Raw genomic sequence first — 26,386 nt, 5'->3', positions numbered from 1 at the left:
TGTAGCCGAGGTACTACCTATGGCGGATCGGATGTCGTTCCAGCTATCTTCAAGTGTAGCTGCGCCAAGCTGCTCTTCCGTTGGTAGGGCCACTGCTAACTGCTGCGCGTAGTCTTGAGCCACTTCTACGTTACGCAGCTGCTCGATGTTGAGCTGCGGCGTTCGACTTCGACGCGTGGTGATAACTGTCGAAAGTTTTGAGCGCATGCATACGATTTTCTGTTTGTTGGTCGGGTGATCTCCAGGTGGCTTTATGGATATCTTTGCGGTGGAAGAAGGTGCTTCGGACTACCATACCACGGGAGGCTGCAAAGTTTATGCATCGTTGGCCGTTATCATTCGATACGGCGTGCAGGCTGTTTCGCCCGTTTACCGGTCTGTACATTTCCTCCCTTCCTACCAGCACGTTCATGCCGACAACGATTTTCACGTCACGCGGCGAGCAACCATCGTATGTTAAGGGCTGTCCATAAACCACGTGGTCATTTTTTTGGGACTTTTCAAACCACCCCCCCCCCCCGCGTGGCCATTAGTCCATACACATTTTTTTATTTGTCCATACAAAATAATCATTGGCCAAACCGAATCTATTACAAAAGGTCGAAAGACATAAGGTCGAAGGACAAAAGGTCGAAGGACAAAAGGTCGAATGGACAAAAGGTCGAATGGACAAAAGGTCGAATGGACAAAAGGTCGAATGGACAAAAGGTCGAATGGACAAAATGTCGAATGGACAAAAGGTCTAAAAGGGTAAAGAGCATGCCAGTGAGTCCAAAACCCGCTAAGGGGTATCAAATCCTGTGATATCAGAGACAAGCAGATGTCTTAAGCTGGTCAAGGACTTACAGTTGATGAATATTTTGGTTCCAAATTCCACCAACAAGCGGTGCTAGTGAGCTAACAAATTTTGTTTTTCATATGTATCAGGAAAATTTGAAGAAAATTGCAACTAGCGCCGCCTAGCTGCAGAAACTCGAACCAAACGATAATTATTCTGAAAGCCCTTGATCTACCAAACAAGTTTGCCGAAGATACCATCTTTCTAAAGCATCAGAATGCTGAGATATGTGAAATGTAAAATTTTTACGCTATTTAGCGCCGCCTAGCGGTGAAATCACGAATCACACGGCCCATATTCTGAAAGCCCTTGACCAGCTGAGCAACTTTGCCGAAGAAACCAACTCTCTAAGTAGTCAGGTTCCTGAGATATATGGGATAGAAATTTTGTCAGTGTTGCGTCTGCTTGTCTAAGATATCACATAAATCACAGACAAGTAGATGTGACGCTAGCGAAATTTCAATCTCATATATATCATGATCATGATTACATAGAGAGTTGGTGTCTTCGGCAAAGTTGTTTGGCTGATCAAGGACTAACCGATTATAAGACTTAAGATTCAAAATTCTACCGCTAGGCGGCGCCAGAGAGCAAACAAATTTTAAATTACTCATATCTCAGCATCCTCATTTTGTAGAAAGATGGTGTCTTCGGCAATATTGTTTGGTAGATCAAGGGCTTTCAGAATAATTACCGTTTGGTTCAAGTTTCTGCAGCTAGGCGGCGCTAGTTGCATTTTTTTGCAAATTTTCCTGATATTTATGAAAAACATAATTTGTTTGCTCACTAGCACCGCCTAGCGGTGGAATTTGGAATCTTTAATCTTATTATCGGTTAGTCCTTGACCAGCCAAACAACTTTGCCGAAGACACCAACTTTCTAAGTAATCAGGATCATGAGATATATGAGATTGAAATTTTGTTAGTGTCACATCTATTTGTCTGTGATTTATGTGATATCTTAGACAAGCAAGTACTTTCATACTCCTGTGGTACACACAGTATTGCACTGGAAGCACGACTGACTGCGCTCTCAACACGAATTTTTGTGTGCACATTTTCTGCGCGCACAAAATGTGCACGCAGAAACTGAAAAAAAAACATGTATGTTCTAACATTTGTTTGAGCACTCATTTTGAGGGTGCCACGATGGATGCCAGAGAGTGAGCGGGTGGTTTGTGTGTGAAAAAAGTTGCGTAGTTCACCCTCGCTCTCGTTAAAAGTCGTGTGTAGAGTGTATGTTTTTTCTTCTCACGTTTCGCACTGAGGACTGAGGAGCATGCCATCTCTGATTTCTTGAAAGAACAGCCTATGGGTTGAAGAAGGATGAATCATAGATCGGAATATTCTCATTTGGAATTCCAATCATTAAAGCGATTAAATAAAGCCAAATAGTCTAAAAATTAGAAAAGGACAAATCTCTGGATATTATAGGGGTGATCCATGCAGTACGTAACGATTATAGGGGGAGGGTGGTTTTCAAAAGTGTAACAAGCAATATAGTTTGTATAGGACAGGGAGAGGGGGATCGAAAATTCTCAATTTTTGGCGTAACGCCTGTATGAGCTAACAAAATGAAATTGTTTAATTATACAGTTTAATTATTTGGATCTACCTATCAATCCAAGAGGGGATGATCACTAAGCACAAGTAGTTAATGAATGTTTCTGCAGTAGAAAGAACAGATATTGAAAAGAAGAAGGCAAAATTTCTGATTGAAAAATAAGTCCCTAAGGAGTCAATAATTATTTCACTAACAAAAGTTAAAAGAACAGCCTATAAATTTAAGAAGGAAAAATTCCAGAACAAAAAATCAAACTAAATTGCCATTAAATAAATACTACATTAACAGAACTTGAAAGAACAGCCTACAAACAAAAGAAGGAAAAATTTCCTATGGAAATGTTAGTGACTGAAATGCATATGATTTCTATAACAGCACTACAATGTTTCTTTCAATGAGCGGCAACAAATTGGTCTACTAAAATTCGACCTTTTGTCCCATTCGACCTTTTGTCCCATTCGACCTTTTGTCCCTTCGACCTTATGTCCATTCGACCTTTTGTCCATTCGACCTTTTGTCCATTCGACCTTTTGTCCATTCGACCTTTTGTCCTTCGACCTTTTGTCCTTCGACCATTTGTCCTTCGACCTTCTGTCCCAAAGCCGGCCAAACCCCCCCCTATGACCACGTGGTTTATGGACAGCACCTTAGCTCTAAACAGCGCGTAGAATGCTTCTTTCTCGTCATCGGGTCTCCCTTCGTGTGGGCAGTGGACGTTGATGGTGCTGTAGTTGAAGAAATGGCCCTTAACTCTCAACATGCACATCCTTGCGTTGATCGGCTGCCACCCGATCACACGTTGTCGCATCTTGCCCAACACTATAAATCCTGTTCCCAGTTCATTGGTGGTGCCACAGCTTTGGTAGAAGGTAGCCGCTCGATGCCCGCTTTTCCACACTTTCTGTCCAGTCCAACAAAGTTCCTGCAACGCCACGATGTCGAAGTTGCGGGGATGTAGTTCGTCGTAAAGTATCCTGTCACATCCTGCGAAACCTAGTGACTTGCAATTCCATGTTCGAAGTTTCCAATGATAGTCCTTATTTCGTCGCGTGGGTCTTTGCCGATTGTATCGAGTCGTATTTTCTCCTATGTTATTCGCAATGGGGATTTTTACGGGTGGCTTATTGGGCCTACGCCAACACTCCTGTCTCGCTGGAGGGCCATCGTGCCAGTTCTGTTTAACTTCCCAACCAACACTAGAACGACCACGCTGATGAGGCTACCACCTTGGATCTAGCTGGGCGTGGTGCAGCGTTTCTTACTCAGCCGCTGGATGCCAGAACAGACGCTGTTTGAGCCGCACCTCCTTGGTGAACAGACGCTCGGATCGTACCTCCTCAATCTAGCTGAAGTCAGAAGGACAACAGTGGCCAGGCTGCACTATCAGCTAAGCACACAACTCTTAGCTGGCGGTCTTTGTCATCGCTTGACCCGTGGAAGCATGAGGTAGGAACTTGTGAGGACCAGAGCTATATTGGACGCTCTCCTTATCGACTCACCAATTCACAGCCGATTACGTGCAAGTGACTGTTCAAGGTAAAGCACAACGAAGACAATGGAGAAGACCGCTACTAAGCCAGACTTGTGGCTCGCGGGTTCAGTCAGAAGGCAGGTTATGACTACGCCGAAACCTATTCTCCCGTTGCACGGTTTTACACTGTTCGGGTCGTGTTGGCGGTAGCGAACGAGCAGCGGATGACAGGACACCAAATGGATGTGAAGACTGCCTTCCTAAACGGGTATTCGGAGGAAGAGATATATATGACCCAACCGGTGGGCTTTCACCGTGGAAAGCAGCTGGTGTGCTGACTTAACAGGTCACTGTAGGGTAAAAGGGTATAATGCGCCCCACCGGGGCAAAACGCCCCTCTTCATTTTCTAGTGATTCAAGCGCTTTTTGCATGTGTGATCGATTAGAAATATCAAATATTGAAGAATAATTGCCATCAAGCTGGTCCGTTAGCGGATTGGTACAGAAAAGCAATGAAAATATCAAAAAGTCTGAAATCAGGGCTTTTGGCGTAATATTTTACCTCTTGTAAGCTGACTTCATTGTAAACGAAGCTAGCTCTGTTCGCTTGTGTTACTTTGCAACTTTTATGCAGTTAAACACTTGTTGAAAGACCCGCCTAGGATAAGCATGTGGTGGAATTATCCCCTGGGACAGTTTTATCACGGGGCTGGACGTTTTTCTTATGATGGGGCGTATTGCCCCGTTTGTTTTGAAAAGGCAAATTTTGGAACGTTTTCGAAAAACGTTTCAAAGCTTCCATAGCCACCTCTCCAAAGGCAAAGTTCACATGCAACACTTCAATAACTTTTGTAACAACGATTTGCAGTGATCAATAGATGGAATAAGGCGCCAGTTTCAGATATATTGCCATTTCTGCTTAGGGGGGGCATATTATACCTGTTTACCCTACGCCCTCAAACAGGTCTCGGAACCCTGGAATGCAAGATTTCATAGCTTCGTCGAGAGATTAGGATTTCATGCGAGTACGATTGACCTGTGCCTGTACTTGAAAGGCTCCGGGTGCAACCAAGTCATAAGTGCTGAACGTAGATGACTTGCTCGTGGTTGGACGTCAGCTGAAGACGGTTGAGGTGGTAAAACGGTGCGGTGCCTAGCAAACGAGTTCGAAATGACGGATATAGGAGAGGTTCAGGTGTTTCTCTGCATGAGGATTGACCGGAACCGGAAGAGACGGATTCTTCGGATCAGCCAGCAAGGTTTTCTGGAGAATTTGCTTCGACGTTTCAACATGCACGAATGCAAGGCTACCTAAATACCCATTGAGTGCCGTCTAAAAAAAAAAAAAAGACGCGGACACCGTCTTCAGCTGAACACTAGACAAGGGACACACGGAGCATGCACCAGTGGATACGGAGAAGAAACTATTCTCACGAAAAGTTTCATCGCCCGGAGCGGGAATCGAACCCTCACCCCACAGCATGGTGCGATTAGAAGCATGGTGACCCTAACCGCACGGCTACGAGGCTCCACCAGCGTACTGATAAAGCGTACCAAAAGCTAATCGGTTGTCTTATGTACGTGGCACTGACGTCTAGGCTGGCCTTGTGCGCAGCGGTTAGCTAGCTGAATCAGTTCCAGAGCTGTCCCTCAGAGGTGAACTAGATGCACGCGGGTGCCACGGTACATTCGAGGAATGCTGGACCTTGGACTGGTATTCTCGATGAGGGAATCGGCACTTTCAATCATTGGATTGAGCGAATGACCTTGTCGATAGGCGTTCACTTAAAGGATTCGTTTTTCAAGTTCATGGATTGACTGTTAGCTGGCTGACCATGAAGCAGTCTACCATCTCACTGTCCTCCATGGAAGTGGAGCTGGTGGCCCTGTGCACGGCTGTTTGTCACGGAATTTGGCTGGAGCGTCTACTGAAGGATTTGGATGTCGAGCCGGAGCGTCCGCTCGTGTACCACGAAGGCAATCAATGGGTGGTCGAGGGTGAACATGATACCGGTCGCTTGAAGTACGTCGACGTTAACCATCGTTTCGTTCGTGAAGAGATTCTTTAATGAATTTCCTCTTTCTGGCGCAACATCCTAACTGGGACAAACCCTGCTTCTCTGCTAAGTGTTCTATCCACAGTTATTAAACAGAATGCATCCTCTGTCAATGATCATTTTGCATGTGTATATCGTGAGTGTTGGCGGGGAGAGGAACCAGGAATTGTATCGATCACCGGGTTGTGAGCAGCACATCCAAGACGCAGTCAGGTTTGCGTTTTAGTGCAGCTTTAAACTGCAAATAACTATTTATTAACACTTATAACCTATAAATAATTCATCATTCTTACACATTCAGTGTCGCTACACAATATCACGACCTTCTCCTCTCGCACAACAACGTTACATATCTGATTGCATGCTCCTAAATACTGTAAATAGTTCACATTTAGTTAGATCAAGAGTTCAATAGTATTTTATAATTGCATGACTCACTATCACTTTACTGTAGGTAGAATATCAAATTCAATAGATTAAGGTAGAGCAACAAGTTCAATAGCATTAAGACACATTAGATCATAAGGTTTTTATAAGTTCTTCATACTTTCATTAGTTCTTTTCTTCAACTAACCACTGACAACTGTATGCAGATGTCAGCTCGTATCATTGCTCAATTTACTCTGTCACACGCAGTATAGCCAGTGCTGCCAGCGGCAACACTCCCCCCCGTAACACTGGTCACCAGTTTCAATACTGGAGATTCCAGTTTTACTAAACTGTTTTCGATGCCGCTGTTGTTCCTCTAACTGAAGTTCAGAAGGATTGTGATTATGTCGTCTATCACCAACACCGTTTCTTTCAACACGTCTAGCTCTAACCGAAAAAATGGCTTATTTGAGGGTCGCACTGATATCTATTACCTTACCAGCAGACGGCTGCAGTTGATGCACATCAATGGTGTAAATCTAATCTGGTACACTAGCGAGATCGCCGTCCTTAATCGCGTAGTTTTTCGTGACGCCAGATCCCCGAATTCGTAGCACCGCTTCACCCGGAAACATTCTCTTCGACCAGCTTTTCCGGCTGGTATTATTTTCCAGCTGTCTCCACGGGATGTTACTGCCAACTCTGTCGTTCAGTATTGCACACTCTCGTCCGGAGTCTCGAGACACTGCTGCTTGTCCTTCTAGTCCTCTACTTGACACCAGAAATCGACCATGGTCACAGCATCTCAAGCGGTAATGTTGAAAATGCAAGCTTTGCTCACTACCATCACGAGAATGAGAAAACCACGTACACAATTTTGACCAAGTCGAGGATGTACTTGACTCTGCGACGCTCAGATCGACACCTTTGGATATGCTTATGCTTTTCGTCATGAGGTCGGCCTTAGCTTATGCTGTAGTCGACGTCTGTGGGTCACCTAGACCATAAAGCAGATCCTGGGGCGTGGATACGAAAAGGAATCGAAGTGTTGACCATTTCACGGGGTACGGTGAGTCCAGGAGGCCCGAAGAATAATAATTCACGAATGAAATCAGAAGATACGATTCACAAATTGAATCGAATAACAATACTGGTTTTGTATCAAGCTTATGCCAATGAATGTGTAGTAGTAGCCCATTGATCGTTCTGGAATCGTTCTTACTGAATGAGCCGACAGCAATCGTGCTAATCCTCGTAGTTGCAGCTACGTTCTGCGTCCAGTCGTCTAAGCATTCATCATTGCTGAACTTGGTTACATTTAAAATAATCTGCAGCATCTCGTTCTCACATCCAACAAAAAGGAACGAGAACATGTTGCCCCTGTGATTGTATCTCAATGCTAGGCCAAAACAAAACAAAGAGATTTGGTCGAAGTTTGTTTTGATCTTTTCGGGATCACTTCGTGCATTTCGTAAACTCTCGTACTCCTGACCAGTATCTGGATCCAAATGATTGAGGCAGGCCGATCGTGCCTCGCTTAACGTTGATGCAGGTTCCTTTCGCTCTTGTTCCATGGCCGTGAGTGCCTTCAGTGCTCCCAGTGTGATACTTTTGTGGCATGTTTCTTCTAGTTCATAAAGTGGTAATGGAAACACTCGTACCATAATACGCTGAAGACCATGAAAACAAACAGTTTTGTTTGTTGTGCGATACCATTTGGTATCAGTATTACGCTTGCTATGAACACGGCACGAAAACTTCTTCACACGAAGTTGTTCTATACTCGAGACGCACATCTGTGCCTGCTGCTGCACAATACTATGAAGCATCTGCTGAGTTCCGCTCGCGATATCCTCCGAGTTGAACTCAGAGCTTGATGATAACGGCGCAAGAGAGATGACATCTCCGGTACTCCTCACAAGGCTGTCGACGGCCAGATTTGATCTCATTAAATCTGTTTCGAGAAACGCGCGGGTAATACGCAGCTGAGTCTCATCCATCTTCATACAATCTGGTACTGGTACACATATCGGTTTTGTCGATGGTATTATTTGGGTTTCCAATGGAGCTGCTCGCTCTAAAACTGCCGATTGCATCGTTGTGTTCAAGTCATCTGTTCTCGTTTCACTCTTATTTTTGGAAGCTGATTTCTTCCGAATTTTCTGCTCCAGTAATCTATACTTTTCCGCAAGGATTTTGCGCTCCAGAGCAAGGGCGCGCTTTTCCAACTCAATTTGTCGCTGCTGAATTGCGCGATCTTCATCTATTTGCCTCATCCGTAGGGCAAAACGAGCAGATTTTCTGCTGGATAGTGAACTCTGTTTCACTGGGGAAGCATTGCGGCCGGTACGTTGGACGATACACGGCAGGTTGTAGTTTGAATCGGGGCGCGGATAATTAACGCAGCTTCCCGCTGATACTGCTTTCGGTAGAAAGCCTTCCATTGAATGTTTTAAAGAATGTTGGCGGGGAGAGGAACCAGGAATTGTATCGATCACCGGGTTGTGAGCAGCACATCCAAGACGCAGTCAGGTTTGCTTATGTACATCACCACATTCCCATTCGAAAGCAGCTCAATCGGAAAATCACTTAATCTCTTCACTTTAACTGATGTCAGCTGAGTTAAACCATCGAATACACCGACACATTTTAAAGTACCATCTGCAGAAAGTAAAAGGCGAGGCGATCGTACATCTAATCGTAAGGGGGGAGGAGCGGGATCAGGAACATTTGGATCCACAACAGCAGGAGGTGCTCTGGACTGCATTCCATTTATGTAGAGAGCTTCATTCACACCTTGATCTAAATGAATTATGTTTCCTTCCGAAACTGACAGTGAGCATTTCGGTGGAGACACACTGCTTGGCTTGATTTTAACCGACAGGGTTTGGTTGTTTGGTTTGGTTGAGATCGCTTCGTGAGGTAAAGCTGGTATAGTTCTACCTTCGGTTGGCATGACGCTGTCGGCTATCGTTATTCGTTTCTTCGGCATTGTTTCGGAAAACGCGCGAGCACACCGCTGCTGAATTCCATCCAGATGTAGTTGATCTGCCGGGTAATCCGCTCGTACCGGCGGCAGCAAGGGCGGCAGTGACTGGTTTGGTTGTTGTTCTACACAGATAACCATATTCTTCTGATGTGATCGTTGCGATGATTCGACAGTTGTATCATCGGTAGCACCAACTCGGTCGGCAGTAAGCGATTTATTATCATCATCTGACGACGAATTGTTGCCGCTTGGATCCGGGGGCTGTACACTTTGCTTCGCCACGACGGCTCTATCAACGACATTCCGATTACGTTTGATCGTATTGCGGCGCTCCAGAAGTTGATCCACTAACAAATTGTATTTCCTTTGCCATTCTCTCTCCTGCTCCAAAGCCCGTCTCTCTGCCTCAAACTCGCGCTGCTGGATTGCGCGCTCTTCCTCGTGAAGTTTTAGCAGGAGGGCAATACGACTGGAGCGTTTGTTTTGGCTGGAATCATTTACGAAAAAGGAACTCTTTCTGGTTACGGACGGATCGGGGTGCGAGGAATTGACGCAGCCTCCCGGTTGTGCTGAACACACGTCCGAATATGTGCCTGTTGACTTGGCGTTCATCGTGTCGTTATTTCTTTGAGTGTTGCGGGAACAAAGAGGGGGGCTCTTCTCCGTTTCTATTTAGCAGATCGCAATCTCCTTAATTTGGGTGCGAGTCAGCTCAAAGAAATAACGGTTTAGAGCATGTTTGAAACTTGTCTAGTCATCTCCCTCGATATTCGTGGTTTTACATATTGTATAAGATAAGTTAATTTCAATATTAATTCATTGTGTTTTATCGATTTTAGCAATAAGTTAGTAAAATATTCAACTAGAATTGTAAGTAGAACAGAAAATGTTTCGTTAACACAATTTGCACTTTTCTGCTCGCTGAATACTAGTTAACATACTGACAGCTTCTCGTTTTCTTACTATTCTTACTGCTTCTTCCTGACATCTGTCAAATTCAAACTTCTAATCATCCGCTATTGTTTTGACTGATAATGAAACCAACGATATACAGTGTTGGCAGCAACAATCTCCCCCCCCGTAACACTGGCTGTAAGATCAGTTTTACCACAGACAAACAGACGTAACACCTTGAACGATTTTCATGGAAATCCATCGCCCAGTTCACACTACCATCACCTGGTGGAAAAGTTGCACGAATCACTGTGTTGTGCCATATCGTCAACAGAAGGCGCTAGTGTGAAACGTCAAACGCATAGAAAAACGACGCGTGCGCCTCTGGTTGTGAAAACCACAACTATGAAAATTTAAAATGATCGTTAAAAGCGTGGTCGATGGAAATTTCGCAAGTGTTACGTCTGTTTGTCTGTGGTTTTACTTTCACCTTTAATTTCTGCTAGTATGACGACTAATCTATATAGAGGTTTCATCTCAATTGCCGTAGCGTCCTGTCCTATCAACTCAGATACGCGGACGATGCGGTTGGTTACCACTGTCACCACAATTATGGTAGAACATTTGTTTCTGTTGCTGCAGCTGTTGCTCTTTATCAAGATAATCTTCGTTGCTGTCGCTCCTGCCGGGCTAACCGATGTTAAGTTTTCCAATATCATGTAGACTACCAGCCTCTGTCGATCCAAGTTCGCCCCATCTAGGTCTGGCAGTGAACGACCTGCATGACCACTGCCGTTGATTGTACGATTACTGATGCTTTGGTGAATATCCAAACGGTTGGGTTGATCTCCGAAGCCATTCCATATATGTAGGTATCCAGTCTCTGCCACTACACTCTGCTTTAACGTTGATTTGTAGATTACATTTGAGCCATAGCTCAACTGTTATCGAACTAAATCTTTGCCCGTTGCAATACTGGTCACGGTGAATACGAGTCCCTCTTACCCAGTAGTGAATGGACGGTTTTAGCTTGCGCTGATCCACCCAACAGCGCAAAGTGCCTGTGATTAATTTGCGATATTTCGGCAGTGTACGGTTGCCCATTGCACACGACGGCACGCTTCGGATTGTTTATTGATCTGCGGTAGAGCCTAGCTAGTTCGTTCAAATAACTCACTCGGCTCTCAGCAGCGCCGTTGCAGGTATCGATTGTACCATCCAACATCCAATGCCATCTGTCTCCGCTCGTCACGTTTGCGTTTTAGTGCAGCTTTAAACTGCAAATAATTATTTATTAACACTTATAACCTATAAATAATTCATCATTCTTACACATTCAGTGTCGCTACACAATATCACGACCTTCTCCTCTCGCACAACAACGTTACATATCTGATTGCATGCTCCTAAATACTGTAAATAGTTCACATTTAGTTAGATCAAGAGTTCAATAGTATTTTATAATTGCATGACTCACTATCACTTTACTGTAGGTAGAATATCAAATTCAATAGATTAAGGTAGAGCAACAAATTCAATAGCATTAAGACACATTAGATCATAAGGTTTTTATAAGTTCTTCATACTTTCATTAGTTCTTTTCTTCAACTAACCACTGACAACTGTATGCAGATGTCAGCTCGTATCATTGCTCAATTTACTCTGTCACACGCAGTATAGCCAGTGCTGCCAGCGGCAACAGTGAGGTAGGCACGAAAATACTCTATGCCCACGGTAGTCAAGGATATACCCTTAACGAAAAGTTCTTGGACCGATCAGAATAGAATCTTTTACTTTCAGCATGGTCATGCTGAATATCCACGCCATTACAGCTGTAACTATAGAGGCCCTATAACCCTGGTAAATAGGTATGAATACTAAGAACTCTAGCAGTCATAAAGTGTGTTTTCCAGCGTATGCTAGTGAAGGACAACTTATGCAAAGGACTTGCCATTTCCAGTGAATTTGACATAAAAGAAAAATAGTCCAATATATAATGTGATGAGTTCTCACTTTAGAAAGCGAAAAAAATCAATCCATTTATGAGCAGAGCATGCAACTCCAGGTGAAAAGCTAAGCGATTGTAAGTCCCACGATACCCCATCGGATCACCATAGTGAACTTCGCAATCAACTATCATCGCCATCGACATTGTGCATGCAGGTACATAGAGATAGAACCGCACGGATGCCTTCGTAGCAGGATTGTGTTAATCAACTCTACCCACCTCTGCTGCTCTGGTAGAAGGTACAACCAACGTACTCACTGACTCACCTTCGATAGTGTGCTCGGGTGTGGATAGAGGTTCACCAGGCAACTCTCACGCCGCAGTCGATAATCCCAGCGTGTTTCCAGGTGTGGAATCTGCAAGAGGATGGAAGAGAGAGAAAAAAAATGAATCGCGAAATTGTTTAGTCATTTGAAATCATACCAGGTGCTACATGCACCTGGGGGGACGCGGTGTGAAATGGGTTGTTTAGGGGATCCTCACAACCTTTACATAAGCATCACAAGATGTTTTACAAATTTCGTACAGAATCCTCGTTGCATTCTCTACAGAATCCTCGTAGGATTCTCTACAGAATCCTTGTAGGATTCTCTACAGAATCCTCGTAGGATTCTCTACAGAATCCTTGTAGGATTCTCTACAGAATCCTTGTAGGATTCTTTACAGAATCCTTGTAGGATTCTCTACAGAATCCTTGTAGGATTCTCTACAGAATCCTCGTAGGATTCTCTACAGAATCCTTGTAGGATTCTCTACAGAATCCTTGTAGGATTCTCTACAGAATCCTTGTAGGATTCTCTACAGAATCCTCGTAGGATTCTCTACAGAATCCTCGTAGGATTCTCTACAGAATCCTCGTAGGATTCTCTACAGAATCCTTGTAGGATTCTCTACAGAATCCTTGTAGGATTCTCTACAGAATCCTTGTAGGATTCTCTACAGAATCCTCGTAGGATTCTCTACAGAATCCTCGTAGGATTCTCTACAGAATCCTCGTAGGATTCTCTACAGAATCCTCGTAGGATTCTCTACAGAATCCTCGTAGGATTCTCTACAGAATCCTCGTAGGATTCTCTACAGAATCCTCGTAGGATTCTCTACAGAATCCTCGTAGGATTCTCTACAGAATCCTCGTAGGATTCTCTACAGAATCCTCGTAGGATTCTCTACAGAATCCTCGTAGGATTCTCTACAGAATACTCATAGGATTCTCTACAGAATCCTCGTAGGATTCTCTACAGAATCCTCGTAGGATTCTCTACAGAATCCTCGTAGGATTCTCTACAGAATCCTCGTAGGATTCTCTACAGAATCCTCGTAGGATTCTCTACAGAATCCTCGTAGGATTCTCTACAGAATCCTCGTAGGATTCTCTACAGAATCCTCGTAGGATTCTCTACAGAATCCTCGTAGGATTCTCTACAGAATCCTCGTAGGATTCTCTACAGAATCCTCGTAGGATTCTCTACAGAATCCTCGTAGGATTCTCTACAGAATCCTCGTAGGATTCTCTACAGAATCCTCGTAGGATTCTCTACAGAATCCTCGTAGGATTCTCTACAGAATCCTCGTAGGATTCTCTACAGAATCCTCGTAGGATTCTCTACAGAATCCTCGTAGGATTCTCTACAGAATCCTCGTAGGATTTTCTACAGAATCCTCGTAGGATTTTCTACAGAATCCTCGTAGGATTCTCTACAGAATCCTCGTAGGATTCTCTACAGAATCCTCGTAGGATTCTCTACAGAATCCTCGTAGGATTCTCTACAGAATCTTCGTAGGATTCTCTACAGAATCCTCGTAGGATTCTCTACAGAATCCTCGTAGGATTCTCTACAGAATCCTCGTAGGATTCTCTACAGAATCCTCGTAGGATTCTCTACAGAATCCTCGTAGGATTCTCTACAGAATCCTCGTAGAACTCTCTACAGAATCCTCGTAGGATTCTCTACAGAATCCTCGTAGGATTCTCTACAGAATCCTCGTAGAACTCTCTACAGAATCCTCGTAGGATTCTCTTCAGAATCCTCGTAGAACTCTCTACAGAATCCTCGTAGGATTCTCTACAGAATCCTCGTAGGATTTTCTACAGAATCCTCGTAGGATTCTCTACAGAATCCTCGTAGGATTCTCTACAGAATCCTCGTAGGATTCTCTACAAAATCCTCGTAGGATTCTCTACAGAATCCTCGTAGGATTCTCTACAGAATCCTCGTAGGATTCTCTACAGAATCCTCGTAGGATTCTCTACAGAATCCTCGTAGGATTCTCTACAGAATCCTCGTAGGATTCTCTACAGAATCCTCGTAGGATTCTCTACAGAATCCTCGTAGGATTCTCTACAGAATCCTCGTAGGATTCTCTACAGAATCCTCGTAGGATTCTCTACAGAATCCTCGTAGGATTCTCTACAGAATCCTCGTAGGATTCTCTACAGAATCCTCGTAGGATTCTCTACAGAATCCTCGTAGGATTCTCTACAGAATCCTCGTAGGATTCTCTACAGAATCCTCGTAGGATTCTCTACAGAATCCTCGTAGGATTCTCTACAGAATCCTCGTAGGATTCTCTACAGAATCCTCGTAGGATTCTCTACAGAATCCTCGTAGGATTCTCTACTGAATTCTTGTAAGATTCTCCACAGGTCCCTCTCGGGATAATCTAGGAAACCATTGAAGGATTGTCCACCGAATTCTCTCAGCATTTTCTAAAGAATCCTCGTTGGATGCACTACAGAATCCTCGAAGGATTCTTTATAGAATTGTTCATATTGAATTGAAAGTTTCGTAGATTTCTTGAGCCCTCATTGAAAGATTCAGGTGCATATTACCCTCATTCACCCTTCAATGTCCCTCTTAGGATTCTCTACAGATTATTCGTAAGACTCGCTACAGAATCCTCGTAGGATTCTCTACAGAATCCTCGTAGGATTCTCTACAGAATCTTTGTAGGATTCTCTACAGAATCCTCGTAGGATTTTCTACAGAATCCTCGTAGGATTATCTACAGAATTTTCCTTGAATTCTTCACAGTATCCTTGTTGAGTTCTCTATGGCATCCTCGTAGGATTGTCTGCAGAAGTCTCATAGAATTCTCTACAGGTTCCTATCGGGATAATCTAGAAAATAATTGGAGGATTTTCTACAGAATCCTCGTTGGATGCTCTTCAGATTTCTCGGAGGATTTTTTTACAAAATTGTCCCTATTGAATTGAAAATTTTGTACGACAAGGTCTATTGGGCCCTCTTTGAATGAGGAGGAGGCGCATATTACCCTCATTCACCCTCCAGTGCACCAATGGCCTTCCCAGATCAATGAGTTGTGCCATCTGGTTTCATTCAATCTACTATGTTAGAGACAAAGTTGAAAGGTGGACTGAACTTGTCCGAATGGATGATAAAATCGAGTGGGTGGCTTCAGTTGCCGTGCATGACAATGGAATATTCTATGTTGTATGACGATAGGATAAACATTTTTCCGAACATCAGGCTTAAAAGGTTTGCACATCCATTGACGGGCGGACAAATAACATCGATTTTGGCAGATTTAGTGTTCTGATTCCCGAAAAATCCTCCGGAGCAATATTCCGAGCTGACGCGTCCGAATTGGATGAATGTTTTATCAAACGATATTCGATGGAAGCCATTGCCATTCGAAAGTGAACAGTTCGGATGAATGGAGCACAAACACAGGTGGTGCTTCCTCCTAAGCCCTTTTTTCGCGTGAAACTAGTGACTCGATTCCGTTTTGCAGTTATTGTGCAGAGCAATTCATATTTTTTCTCTTTGATTATGAATTCATAGTATTTTAGGCACCAACGAATGCGATTGATATGTGCTATTCTGAAATAGATTGACTGATGAAATGGAATGGGTTTAACATTGCAATCAGTGAAGTGCAGAAATTTCGTCGGTTGAATCGAATTTGAGTTTCCCAGAACCTTTTGCTTTGTAAATAAAAACAACACCACCGGGACAATTAGATGCATTGCAATCTCCATTTCCATATATTTCCAATCATAAGCACTCAGGATTTTCTCAGAAATCGTCGCAGGATTCTCTTCAGAATCCCCGCAGGTTTTTCTCCAAAATTATTTCGGGATTCTCTACAGAATCCTTTCAGGTTTCTCCTCGGAATCCTTTCAGGATTCTCCTCGGAATCTTTTCAGGATTCTTCTCGGAATCCTTTCAGGTTTCTCCTCGGAATCCTTTCAGGATTCTCCTCGGAATCCTTTCAGGATTCTCCTCGGAATCCTTTCAGGTTTCTCCTCGGAATCTGTTCAGGATTCTCCTGGGAATGCTTTCAGGATTCTCCTCGGAATCTTTTCAGGATTCTTCTCGGAATCCTTTCAGGATTCTCCTCGGAATCCTTTCAGGATTCTCCTCGGAATCCTTTCAGGATTCTCCTCGGAATCCTTTCAGGATTCTCCTCGGAATCCTTTCAGGGTTCTCCTCGGAATCCTTTCAGGATTCTCCTCGGAATCCTTTCAGGATTCTCCTCGGAATCCTTTCAGGAATCTCCTCGGAATCCTTTCAGGATTCTCCTCGGAATCCTTTCATGATTCTCCTTGGAATCCTTTCATGATTCTCCTTGGAATCCTTTCAGGATTCTCCTTGGAATCCTTTCAGGATTCTCCTTGGAATCCTTTCATGATTCTCCTTGGAATCCTATCATGATTCTCCTTGGAATCCTTTCATGATTCTCCTTGGAATCCTTTCAGGATTCTCCTTGGAATCCTTTCAGGATTCTCCTTGGAATCCTTTCAGGTTTCTCCTTGGAATCCTCTCAGGATTCTCCTTGGAATCCTCTCAGGATTCTCCTTGGAATCCTTTCAGGATTCTCCTTGGAATCCTTTCAGGATTCTCCTTGGAATCCTTTCAGGATTCTCCTCAGAATCCTATCAGGATTCTCCTCAGAATCCTTTCAGGATTCTCCTCAGAATCCTTTCAGGATTCTCCTCAGAATCCTTTCAGGATTCTCCTCAGAATCCTTTCAGGATTCTCCTCAGAATCCTTTCAGGATTCTCCTCAGAATCCTTTCAGGATTCTCCTCAGAATCCTTTCAGGATTCTCCTCAGAATCCTTCCAGGATTCTCCTCAGAATCCTTCCAGGATTCTCCTCAGAATCCTTCCAGGATTCTCCTCAGAATCCTTCCAGGATTCTCCTCAGAATCCTTCCAGGATTCTCCTCAGAATCCTTCCAGGATTCTCCTCAGAATCCTTCCAGGATTCTCCTCAGAATCCTTCCAGGATTCTCCTCAGAATCCTTCCAGGATTCTCCTCAGAATCCTTCCAGGATTCTCCTCAGAATCCTTCCAGGATTCTCCTCAGAATCCTTCCAGGATTCTCCTCAGAATCCTTCCAGGATTCTCCTCAGAATCCTTCCAGGATTCTCCTCAGAATCCTTCCAGGATTCTCCTCAGAATCCTTCCAGGATTCTCCTCAGAATCCTTCCAGGATTCTCCTCAGAATCCTTCCAGGATTCTCCTCAGAATCCTTCCAGGATTCTCCTCAGAATCCTTCCAGGATTCTCCTCAGAATCCTTCCAGGATTCTCCTCAGAATCCTTCCAGGATTCTCCTCAGAATCCTTCCAGGATTCTCCTCAGAATCCTTCCAGGATTCTCCTCAGAATCCTTCCAGGATTCTCCTCAGAATCCTTCCAGGATTCTCCTCAGAATCCTTCCAGGATTCTCCTCAGAATCCTTCCAGGATTCTCCTCAGAATCCTTCCAGGATTCTCCTCAGAATCCTTCCAGGATTCTCCTCAGAATTCTTCCAGGATTCTCCTCAGAATTCTTCCAGGATTCTCCTCAGAATCCTTCCAGGATTCTCCTCAGAATCCTTCCAGGATTCTCCTCAGAATTCTTCCAGGATTCTCCTCAGAATCCTTCCAGGATTCTCCTCAGAATCCTTCCAGGATTCTCCTCAGAATCCTTCCAGGATTCTCCTCAGAATCCTTCCAGGATTCTCCTCAGAATCCTTCCAGGATTCTCCTCAGAATCCTTCCAGGATTCTCCTCAGAATCCTTCCAGGATTCTCCTCAGAATCCTTCCAGGATTCTCCTCAGAATCCTTCCAGGATTCTCCTCAGAATCCTTCCAGGATTCTCCTCAGAATCCTTCCAGGATTCTCCTCAGAATCCTTCCAGGATTCTCCTCAGAATCCTTCCAGGATTCTCCTCAGAATCCTTCCAGGATTCTCCTCAGAATCCTTCCAGGATTCTCCTCAGAATCCTTCCAGGATTCTCCTCAGAATCCTTCCAGGATTCTCCTCAGAATCCTTCCAGGATTCTCCTCAGAATCCTTCCAGGATTCTCCTCAGAATCCTTCCAGGATTCTCCTCAGAATCCTTCCAGGATTCTCCTCAGAATCCTTCCAGGATTCTCCTCAGAATCCTTCCAGGATTCTCCTCAGAATCCTTCCAGGATTCTCCTCAGAATCCTTCCAGGATTCTCCTCAGAATCCTTCCAGGATTCTCCTCAGAATCCTTCCAGGATTCTCCTCAGAATCCTTCCAGGATTCTCCTCAGAATCCTTCCAGGATTCTCCTCAGAATCCTTCCAGGATTCTCCTCAGAATCCTTCCAGGATTCTCCTCAGAATCCTTCCAGGATTCTCCTCAGAATCCTTCCAGGATTCTCCTCAGAATCCTTCCAGGATTCTCCTCAGAATCCTTCCAGGATTCTCCTCAGAATCCTTCCAGGATTCTCCTCAGAATCCTTCCAGGATTCTCCTCAGAATCCTTCCAGGATTCTCCTCAGAATCCTTCCAGGATTCTCCTCAGAATCCTTCCAGGATTCTCCTCAGAATCCTTCCAGGATTCTCCTCAGAATCCTTCCAGGATTCTCCTCAGAATCCTTCCAGGATTCTCCTCAGAATCCTTCCAGGATTCTCCTCAGAATCCTTCCAGGATTCTCCTCAGAATCCTTCCAGGATTCTCCTCAGAATCCTTCCAGGATTCTCCTCAGAATCCTTCCAGGATTCTCCTCAGAATCCTTCCAGGATTCTCTTCAGAATCCTTCCAGGATTCTCCTCAGAATCCTTCCAGGATTCTCCTCAGAATCCTTCCAGGATTCTCCTCAGAATCCTTCCAGGATTCTCCTCAGAATCCTTCCAGGATTCTCCTCAGAATCCTTCCAGGATTCTCCTCAGAATCCTTCCAGGATTCTCCTCAGAATCCTTCCAGGATTCTCCTCAGAACCCTTTCAGGATTCTCCTCAGAATCCTTTCAGGATTCTCCTCAGAATCCTTTCAGGATTCTCCTCAGAATCCTTTCAGGATTCTCCTCAGAATCCTTTCAGGATTCTCCTCAGAATCCTTTCAGGATTCTATTCAGAATACTTGCAGGATTCTCCTCAGAATCTTTTCAGGATTCTCTACAGAATCCTTTCAGAACTCTTTCAAGATTCTTTTCTTCTCTTCTGAAACCTTCCCAGATTCACTTCAGAATTCTCCCGGGATTCACTGCATAATCCTCGCAAAATTCTCTACAGAATCTTTACAATATCCTTTACATAATCCTCTCAGGATTCTCTACAGAATCATATCAGGATTATCTGCAGAATGTTATCAGGATTCTTCACAGTACACTGTCAGGGTTTTCCACAGAGTCCTCTCAACATTCTCTACATATTTTTTTCTAGATTCTCCGCAAAACCCCTCTTTCGATTCTGTAGAGAATTGTTAGAGAATTCTGTAGAGAATCCTCTCATCACAATTAAATTCCCAATTCTCACCACTATCGTGTCTGCATTCTGTAGTATCCTTGCAGAATTCTTAGCAGAATTTTTGCAGGATTATTGTTCGATTTTTTTTGTTTTTATTAACGTGTATTTTACCTATTGCTAATTCTACTCTCTTATTGCTAGAATCCAGGTAGAATTCTCTATGCTTCTCTACAGATTAACGAAAACAAAATCACAAGCCACACATAATCGACCACCCAGTCGTGTAGGCACCTTCTGGCTGTGATGACAACCACCCATTTCTTTTACATGACACTCCACCAGAATCCACTCGTAATGATAAGCTGTATCGTTTTCGTCATCTTTTGTGCTTTTGTCTAGTGTGGTGCTGGATGTATGTACGTATGTGTGGAGGGGATCAGTTTTTCCTCGTATTATTACCAACGCTTTTCCGAGTTTATTCTTTGTGAGATTTCTCCAAAGCTCTATTTTCACCGCACTACTGACTGGCTGGTGCCGGTGATAGTGACCGTCTAGGGTGACACTGCTGGCGTCGTCGTCGTCCTTAGGAAATTCGAGACAGGGAAAACATATTCCGGTGGTGGATGCTTTGTTCCCGCAGGTATGTTGTGGCTCCATGTTGATACATATGTGCTATCTAGTTAGGTAGGTTGGGTTGTTGGTTGACTCTATCAAGCACCATTATTGTGCGGATAGAGGGAACACGATGAACTGGTAATATACTGTTGAACATAGTCTCTCTATGTCTCTTACGATAGATAATATGCGATGATGATGGCTTTATGACACCCGTTATCTATTGACAGTTACTTGCCCGTTCCGGTTGAGTGGAAACACTGTGTCACGCCGGATCATTATCGGTGTCATGTTCGTGTATTGTTTTGACTGGATACAAATGACAAGTCTGAAATTGTAACTGATGTTAAATAGCATACATTGTTGAAGAATCTTTTTCTCTCCTCTGCTTGGCATAACGTCCCCACTGGGATAAAGCCTGCTTAGTGCTCTATGAGTACTTCCACTACCTTGAGAAGACTTCCTATATGGATCAGCCATATTTTCAAATAATTTGAAGACAGAAAGAGACTTAATTTAAATTCAATGCAAAACTGAAAAACATTATAGATGTTTAGAGTCTCTGACTGAAAGATGACGTCGTATAACTTTTATGTACATAAACCAGCTATGTCTCCTGCCGACATTTACTGATTCAACACTAAACCCTAAACGCCTCTCATCTTCAGTACTCTCATCATCGCTCCAATAAGTGTTCATCTCCCATAAATCTCCGGATAGTTCGTGCCTGGGCCGCAATTGCGGTGCAGCATGGCCCGCTAAACTCTACTCGTCCAACGTTGCTGAAGCATTTGCGGGCTCGCCTAGCTTCTTCAGCCCTACTCAGCGACTCCCTCTTTACTGATAACCAGTGTACCGGGTGGTGGCTGCAAAACAGAACTCTAAACGAACCGCACGCAGAATGTTTTTCCTTTCAGAGATATTTTTTTCTTCTATTCGTACTGCAGGACAATGCACGGGAGGAAAATCTTTGCAGTGCCACACTGAAAACCGCACCTTCCTTCACCCCTCATCATACTCTGCCTCGGTAGATAGCCCATGGATAGAAATCCTACACAGCTGGAATTTTCACACACAACGCCATTACTTGGCTGCTGCTGCAATAGCAGCCAAAACTGTGGGACGATAGCATGTTATGGAGCCCATATTTCTTCATTGTAAATGAAACCACATCGAACGATATCGTAAATCAGCAGCAATAATAATTATAATAACAATTATAATTGTTAAAATAAATACAATATTGTTATAACCTTTAAAACTAATGCGAACATTGCCTAACATACAATTTAAAATATATTTGTATAAACAAAAGTTTTAATAGTTCTTCTTTAACTGGAATTATTTTGGTTGTCGTTTTATGCTGATTGTTAAAACATTGTATGGTATACTAGACTTAAAATTGTTGCTGTTTCAAGACGTATTTTTGGAGGAAATGCTGATAGAATTTTAGAAAAAAATAGATGGATAAGAAGAAATCACAATATGCACGAATCTCTGCATAAATCTGCACTTAAAATAAGCCTAGCAAGAATTGGTGAAGGGACTCCTGTAAAAAACTCTCAGTGAATATTTAACGGCATCTTTGAAGAAAATCCCGCAGAAGTTCCTAAAGGAATTCATAAAGGAACACCTGTACTTATTCTGAAAAAAAATTAAAGAAAAACACACAGGAAGGATTTCTGAAATAATTATTAGAAAAACTACCGGAGAAATTTCTTGAAAAATTCCTTGAAGAAAATTCTGCCGGAATTTTAGCAAAATGTCCTGGAAGTTTCTCTAGAAGAAATACTTGTACCATCTATGGAAGATTTTCTGAAAAAATCCCTCGAAAATGTTTGAAGGAACTCATAGAGGAATTGCGAAAGAAACCTCTAGAGGACTTTTGGAAGTAATTCTGGAGACAATTTCCGAATGAATCAGTAAAGGCGTTTTTAAAATAATTCCCGAAAAAAAATAAGATGTTCAGAAGGAATTTCTGGAGAAATTGAGTTTCTAAAAAAAACCATGGAAAATTTTCCAAAAAAGTTCTTGAAAAAATTGTGCGGATTTCAAGAGAAATTTTCCGAAGGATCTCCAGGCAGTAACTTCTGAATAAACTCCTACAATATTTTCCGGAGGAATTTCTCAAAATAACTCCATGGAAGGCAAGAGTTTATAGTAACATTTTTGAAGAAATGCTTAGAGCAATATCCCTGCAAGATTTTTTTTTTGAAGCAATTGCCTGAGATTTACTGGAAGAATGCTTGGAAGATTTTCTGATGAAAATAACTGGTGAGAGAAAATTTTGTAATATAAACTTTGGAGGTATTTCTGGAGAAATTACAAGGGGAATGTTGAATATTTTAAGAAATTTATGTTAAAAAAAACCTAATTAATCCACCTAGCGGTGATGGCGCCTTTCTCGTGCCTTCTAAAACACATTTCAACCAAACTCAAGTGACATGTTGATGAATATCGCACTTTCATACGTTAAACAAAATTCCATTACATGGTACCAAACATCATATCGTTTGAGCCTCTAACTCTTAAGAAAATATATGAGCGAATCCAAAGATGGCCATCACAATGGCTGCCTTGCAAATACCGAAAGCACGGATCTCGTCTTCTAAACAACAAACAAAGATGAAAACGCAATGAGTAGCCTTGCCCACTCGTGATAAACATTGAGTAGAATTTTTGTTTCGGGCGTTTTCGCTCTCCCATTTCATCTTAAGAAAAAGCCGCTATCTTGAATTTTGAGCCGCAATTTTGGATTTCAGTCCGCCATCTTGAATATTCTGGTCTTTATTTTTGGACTCCACACTTCTTCCCCATACCAGATATACACATATTGCATGGTTTTAGAGCCCAGAACTCCATTGAACAACCACCAATATATATATTTGGAGCCGTCATCTTGGATTTTTAATCACCATCTTGGATATTGTGGTCACCATTTTTTGGAGTCCAGAATTCGTCCCTATATCAAAAAAACCCACATGACATGGATTTATAGCTTATAACGTCATTAAACAGCCACCATCTTGAATTTGGAGCCGCCACCTTGCAAATAAAGACATCTTCCCAATACCAAATATACCTATATTACATGCATTTAGGGTCTTAAACTGCTTTAAACATCCACCGTCTTGAATTAGGAGCCGCCATTTTGGATTTTAAATCGCTCTCTTGGAAATTGTGATCGCCATTTTTGGATTCCGGATATCTTCCTTATACCAAATATACCCATTTTTCATAGTTTAAGGGCCTAAAACTCCATTTAAAAGCCTCCGTCTTGAATTTAAAGCCACTATCTTGAATTTTGGACCGCCATATTGAATATTCAGATCGCCATTTTTGGACTCCGGACACTTTCCACATACAAATTATAACCATATTGCATGCTTTTAGAGCCAAAAACTCCACTAAACAACCGCCATCTTGGATTTTAGACCGCCAACTTGGACATTCTGGTCGCCATTTTGGACTTCAGACATTTTCTTCATACCAAATGTACCCATATTGCATGGTTTTATGGCCTAAAACTCCTTTAAACAGCCTCCATTTTGAATTTGAACCCGCCATCTTGAATATTCAGATCGCTCTTTTTGGACTCCAGACATCTTCCCATACAAAACACATCCATATTGCATGGTTTTTGGGCCTAAAACTCCATTAAACAACCGCCACCTTGAAACTGGAGGCGCCATCTTCCCCATACAAAATATACCCATATTGTATGGATTAAGGCTTAAATCTCCATTATACAGCCGCCATCTTGAATTCGGAGCCGCCATTTTGGATTTTAGACCACCATCTTGAATTTTGGACCCACATCGTAGAATTTTCGATCTCCTGTGTTGATATCTGCACAAAATTTTTCAACCATGCTGAAGGTTACAAAAATCGCCGCAGTTTGATGTGTCGCATGATGGGGCTTGGTTCAGTTTTATATGTGGCCAGTTCTACCGGTGCTGGTCAGGATCACTCAAATGGCCATAACTCCGGAACGCCTTGACCGATCCGGACCATTTTTAATAGCAAACAATGCGGTAACATTCCGGTCGATTCGAGCTGTAATCCGAAAAATCAGCCAATGGGAAGTGCCTTAAAAGTGAGTGACCTTTTTGTACACAGACATACATACACATTAGGGTGCCAATGAAAATCGAATTTTCGAATTTCAAAAACGGGTAGTGCTCAAAAGTTTCGTCTCCTCAAAAAAAGCCCCCATGCAAAATTTCAGCTCAATCGGACTTCGCTAAGGGGTGGCCCAAAGCGGTCAAAGTTTGGCTGTTTTGAAACACGAAAAATATCCCAAGGTAGGGATACATGAAAATTTCGAAATCGAAAATTTTTTTTGATGCCAAATGCCCTAAAAGTGCATGAAACGTCGAGATCTGGTGTTATCTCAAAAATTTTTTTTTGGAAAAAAAATGACTTTTTGGACTTAGAAAATTTTTGAGTTGCGAGAGTGAAATGAATTTGAAATGGAGGATTTCAATTTAGTTGCTGAAATATTCATAGCAATAGTACTGGAACATGTCTTATATCATTGTTGGCAACTGCTAGCATATTATATATCATATATCGTTAGGGTGGTTCACTTATTTTGCATTAGGGTGGTCCTTTTTGTAGAAAAATTTAAAAAATAAGGAGAAAAATTTAAAAAATATGTATTAAAAATCTCTTATATACCTGTAAGTCATTGAATATATATAATATTTCATTAGGGTGGCTCATTTATTTTTAATTAGGGTGGCTCTTTCAGATGGAAATTAAAAACAAAACAATATTTCCAGAAAATTTACCTGTCATATTTTTGTATAGTTTAAAACCATGATCCTTTATGTAACACTTTGTTGAGATATTCCTAGACCAACATGTGGAAAGGGCGTAACAACCATTGCAAATTTCTGCTTCTTATGTCCCTGGATTTTTTTACCAGTAACAGATAGAGCTGACTCTCCTCTATCTGTTAATTGGAAAAGTTTGCATAATATATTGAGATATGCCCAGAATGGACGAGAAAGTAAGTAAGCGTTTGCAATGGTTGTTCCGCAACACAAATGTTGGTCCAGATTTTTATTATGGTTTAAAATAAGGAATAATAAACTGATTTTAAACGTATCCAAATTATGACAGCTTGATAGGCGATGATGATGTGCAACAAAGGTTTTTTGTTTATCTTTTCTAAAAAGATTCTTTGCTTTGGGCTGCTTCATTTCTGAAAACACAGTAACGTTGCTGGGGAAAGAACAACAGTAGGTTGCTTTCTATCTATCTAAACAAAACATACCTTAGCTACAAGATTACCATATAGCATACCGAAGTGGTGAGTGAACCTAAACTCTAACGTGATGGGACGAACAAAAACATAGAATAACACAGCGTAACAAAAATTAACTTTTGGTATATCTCAAGAGCAAACTTATGTGTCTCTGACAGATTTTGGGCCGCTGAATCTTAATCCGGGCTCAGATTTGCTCCAACATGTTACAATTTTGAGCTATACCTCAATTTATAGGGCAAAATATGCGATTTTGGGCTTTTTGACTGCAAGTTATAAAGCATGGAAATATTTTTTTTATTCAATCAAAAGGTTAATTGGTCAATAAACATCTGAATTAACGACTTATGCAAAATGTTTCGTTTTACCATATCGGATTTGATAGTTTTAAGCGATTTATGTTAGGTATGATATTTCCCATACAAGTCACCCCATGAGTCACCCTCCAAAAATTGCATGCTAGTTTTCATACTAACATAAAATGCTTAAATCTATCAAATTTGATTAGGTAAAACGAAATATTTTGCATAAATCGTTAATTTAGATGTTAATTGACCAATTAACCTTTTGATTGCTTAAAAAAAAATGTTTCCATGCTTAATGGCTTGCAGTCAAAAAAGTCCAAAATCGCATATTCTGCCCTATAAA

At 42.3% G+C, this 26,386-nt stretch overlaps 2 protein-coding genes across 3 annotated transcripts in view; both read right to left on the bottom strand.

Annotated features, from left to right (window-relative positions):
- The window catches only part of LOC109398396 (glutamate receptor ionotropic, kainate 1), a 693,316-nt gene that overhangs the window by 211,909 nt on the left and 455,021 nt on the right, over positions 1-26,386 (bottom strand). Inside the window, exon 4 of the mRNA XM_062845084.1 lies at positions 12,456-12,545. Coding sequence (XP_062701068.1) covers positions 12,456-12,545 — 90 coding nt within the window. The remainder of the gene's footprint in view (positions 1-12,455; positions 12,546-26,386) is intronic.
- On the bottom strand, positions 6,073-11,394 carry LOC115260805 (uncharacterized). 2 transcript variants are annotated; one of them, XM_062845085.1, is made up of 2 exons: positions 11,187-11,394; positions 6,073-11,077 (listed from the first exon to the last, which is right to left on the bottom strand). In XM_062845085.1, the coding sequence occupies exon 2, from the start codon at positions 8,740-8,742 to the stop codon at positions 7,267-7,269; it is 1,476 nt and encodes a 491-aa protein (XP_062701069.1). In that variant the 5' UTR covers positions 8,743-11,077; positions 11,187-11,394; the 3' UTR covers positions 6,073-7,266. Both variants share the same exon structure in this region, with proteins under 2 accessions (XP_062701069.1, XP_062701070.1).

This window comes from Aedes albopictus, chromosome 1 (assembly GCF_035046485.1).
Source record: "Aedes albopictus strain Foshan chromosome 1, AalbF5, whole genome shotgun sequence".
Taxonomy (NCBI): domain Eukaryota; kingdom Metazoa; phylum Arthropoda; class Insecta; order Diptera; family Culicidae; genus Aedes; species Aedes albopictus.
Note: the sequence above shows the minus strand (reverse complement) of the source record. Positions and strands in the feature narration are given on the sequence as shown.

What these genes read in the sequence shown, in the direction of transcription:
- LOC115260805 (XM_062845085.1), bottom strand. Translation starts at nt 8,742, where the DNA reads ATGGAAGGCTTTCTACCGAAAGCAGTATCAGCGGGAAGCTGCGTTAAT.